The sequence below is a fragment of the Palaemon carinicauda genome, chromosome 8 (genome assembly GCF_036898095.1).
Source record: "Palaemon carinicauda isolate YSFRI2023 chromosome 8, ASM3689809v2, whole genome shotgun sequence".
NCBI lineage: Eukaryota > Metazoa > Arthropoda > Malacostraca > Decapoda > Palaemonidae > Palaemon > Palaemon carinicauda.
In genome coordinates, this window is record NC_090732.1 from 79,686,307 (window position 1) to 79,688,405 (window position 2,099).

The window sequence follows — 2,099 nt, forward strand, 5'->3', positions numbered from 1 at the left end:
TGTCTCGCTGCTCGAACGTCTGACATTCTTACGTCAGCTCTATTAAGTTCATCTTATAGTTCATCGTTTAGTTTTTTACATCAGGATTCGTTCGGTACCCGAAGGCTCTGTTTTTGCAGATTCCCTGGAGTATTCTGCTTTGTTAGTATCATTTTGCATCTTGTGGTTTTTGCACATCAAATCTTATCATCAGCACAAAAACGATTCCCCGCTGACTTGATTTCCATTAATAGTAGCTTGGGTTTAATGACATTTATTATTAGACTAAAGGGATTAACAGTCTATTTTAAATTTAGACGCCTCGTAATTTTCATATCTGTATTAGAACGGAGATCCTCAAGCAATTATTATCAATAAAGCACGTGGCAGACGAGCGCGTAGTCAGAGGTTACCCACACGACTTAGCTCCACCCCGCTGGTTTTACGTCACGGATTCTCTGTCCCTTTAGTGGCTGACGTACTTCTAGCATCTTGAGAATACCCCTTGTGATTGGCTGGGACGCCAACCACTTGCCTCTGGAATCTTATAAATAGAGAAGGTGGTCTTTGATGAGTCAGTATCTGAAGGATTTTACAAGGAAGAAGTGAAAGTACGCGCTACAACATATTCTGGTCGTGGTGTAACTGGAAGTGCCTCTGGATTATATTCACCACGATGCCGTCCAGCACGAGTGAAAGACAGTGTGGTGATGCTAAAGCTGCTGCTGCCGAGAGGAGGAGAACGAACAAACCCATAATGGAGAAAAAGAGGCGTCAAAGAATTAATGATAGTTTAAATCAACTCAAGATATTGGTCTTAGAAGCCCTAAAAAAAGACGTAAGTATTATATGGAGACGTTTATATAATGCAGTTTTCCATTAAGATATCTTATTAACTTAAATTATTTGGTTTCTTTAGAAATATCTGGAACATTCTCGTAAAGCTAAAGATTTAATTTGCTTAAAAATTTATTTGCAATTATTTCTTTTAACAATGTCCTCTTTAAATGAATAATGTAACGTTAACCAAGTCTATATAATATAATTTTATTTTTCAAACTTAAACACAATTCTTTTAATATATATATATATATATATATATATATAATTATATATATATATATATATATATATATATATATATATATATATATATATAGATAGATAGATAGATATAATTACATTAGTCATAAAAATAACTATTCAAGAAGAATACATGTTTTGTTGTGATTGTAATAAGTGTTGTGAATGCATGTGATGTTATATATTTATATTTGTAATTCTACTTTTTCCGAATGAATCTTTCAAGGGCGTTCTCTCTATTTGTTACAGCCATCCCGATACAATAAACTGGAGAAAGCAGATATTCTCGAGATGACAGTTAGACATGTGCAGACTCTTCACCGCCAGCCACAGCATCCATCTGCCCCTTGCCATGTCCCCGTCGACTCTGCTGCCAAGTATCACGCAGGGTTCAGCCATTGTGTCTCTGAAGTTAACAAATTCCTCGAGCGGGACACTTCCTTGACGGGAGGACAACGATCCCGCATCCTTCTCCACCTTTCTGAGTCTCTGGCCTCTATTCGGACAGGAACTAGCCCTGCCTCCAGCCCCTCATCCCCTCAACCGCACCCTTCGTCAGAAGTCATCCACGCAGCCTCTTCACCTCGTGCAAGCACTCCTTTGATCGATACCTACCACCGACATCAGCAACTCGCGGCTCTGAACGACCCTTTGGTCATGCGAGGGGTGTCATTGGTGCCAGCTCATCTACTGACGGGGCAGATGGCATACATTCTTCCTCATGGAGTTGTGTCCACTGCGGTCGCTAATGCGGTCGCCACTTCAACTCCTTCAGGAGACTACCACCAGGTTCCTCTGTCGCCTCCTCCTAGTGTGTCCTCCCCCTCCCCTTCGTTTTCTTCATCTCCTCCAGCCTCGCCCTGTAGGAGCCCATCACCACAGCCATTAGACCTGGCCCCTATCCGCCACCCCGAAGATGACTGCTGCTGGCGCCCTTGGTGAAACAAGAAAGAAGGGCACAGGCAGCACAAAATTACGAGGAATCACAAGGAATGTCCCTTGGTTTCGTTTGACAAATCATTCCGGGACTTCATACA

The 2,099-nt window shown here is 41.4% G+C and overlaps 1 protein-coding gene across 1 annotated transcript in view; it reads left to right on the plus strand.

The window, feature by feature from the left end:
- The first annotated feature begins 547 nt into the window (after positions 1-547).
- LOC137644911 (transcription factor HES-4-like) overlaps positions 548-2,099 on the plus strand; it is a 1,957-nt gene continuing 405 nt past the window's right edge. The window contains exons 1-2 of the mRNA XM_068377787.1: positions 548-817; positions 1,312-2,099. The exon at positions 1,312-2,099 is cut by the window's right edge and continues 405 nt beyond it. Of these exons, the coding sequence (XP_068233888.1) occupies positions 656-817; positions 1,312-2,004 (855 nt within the window). The 5' untranslated portion in view covers positions 548-655 and the 3' untranslated portion in view covers positions 2,005-2,099. The remainder of the gene's footprint in view (positions 818-1,311) is intronic.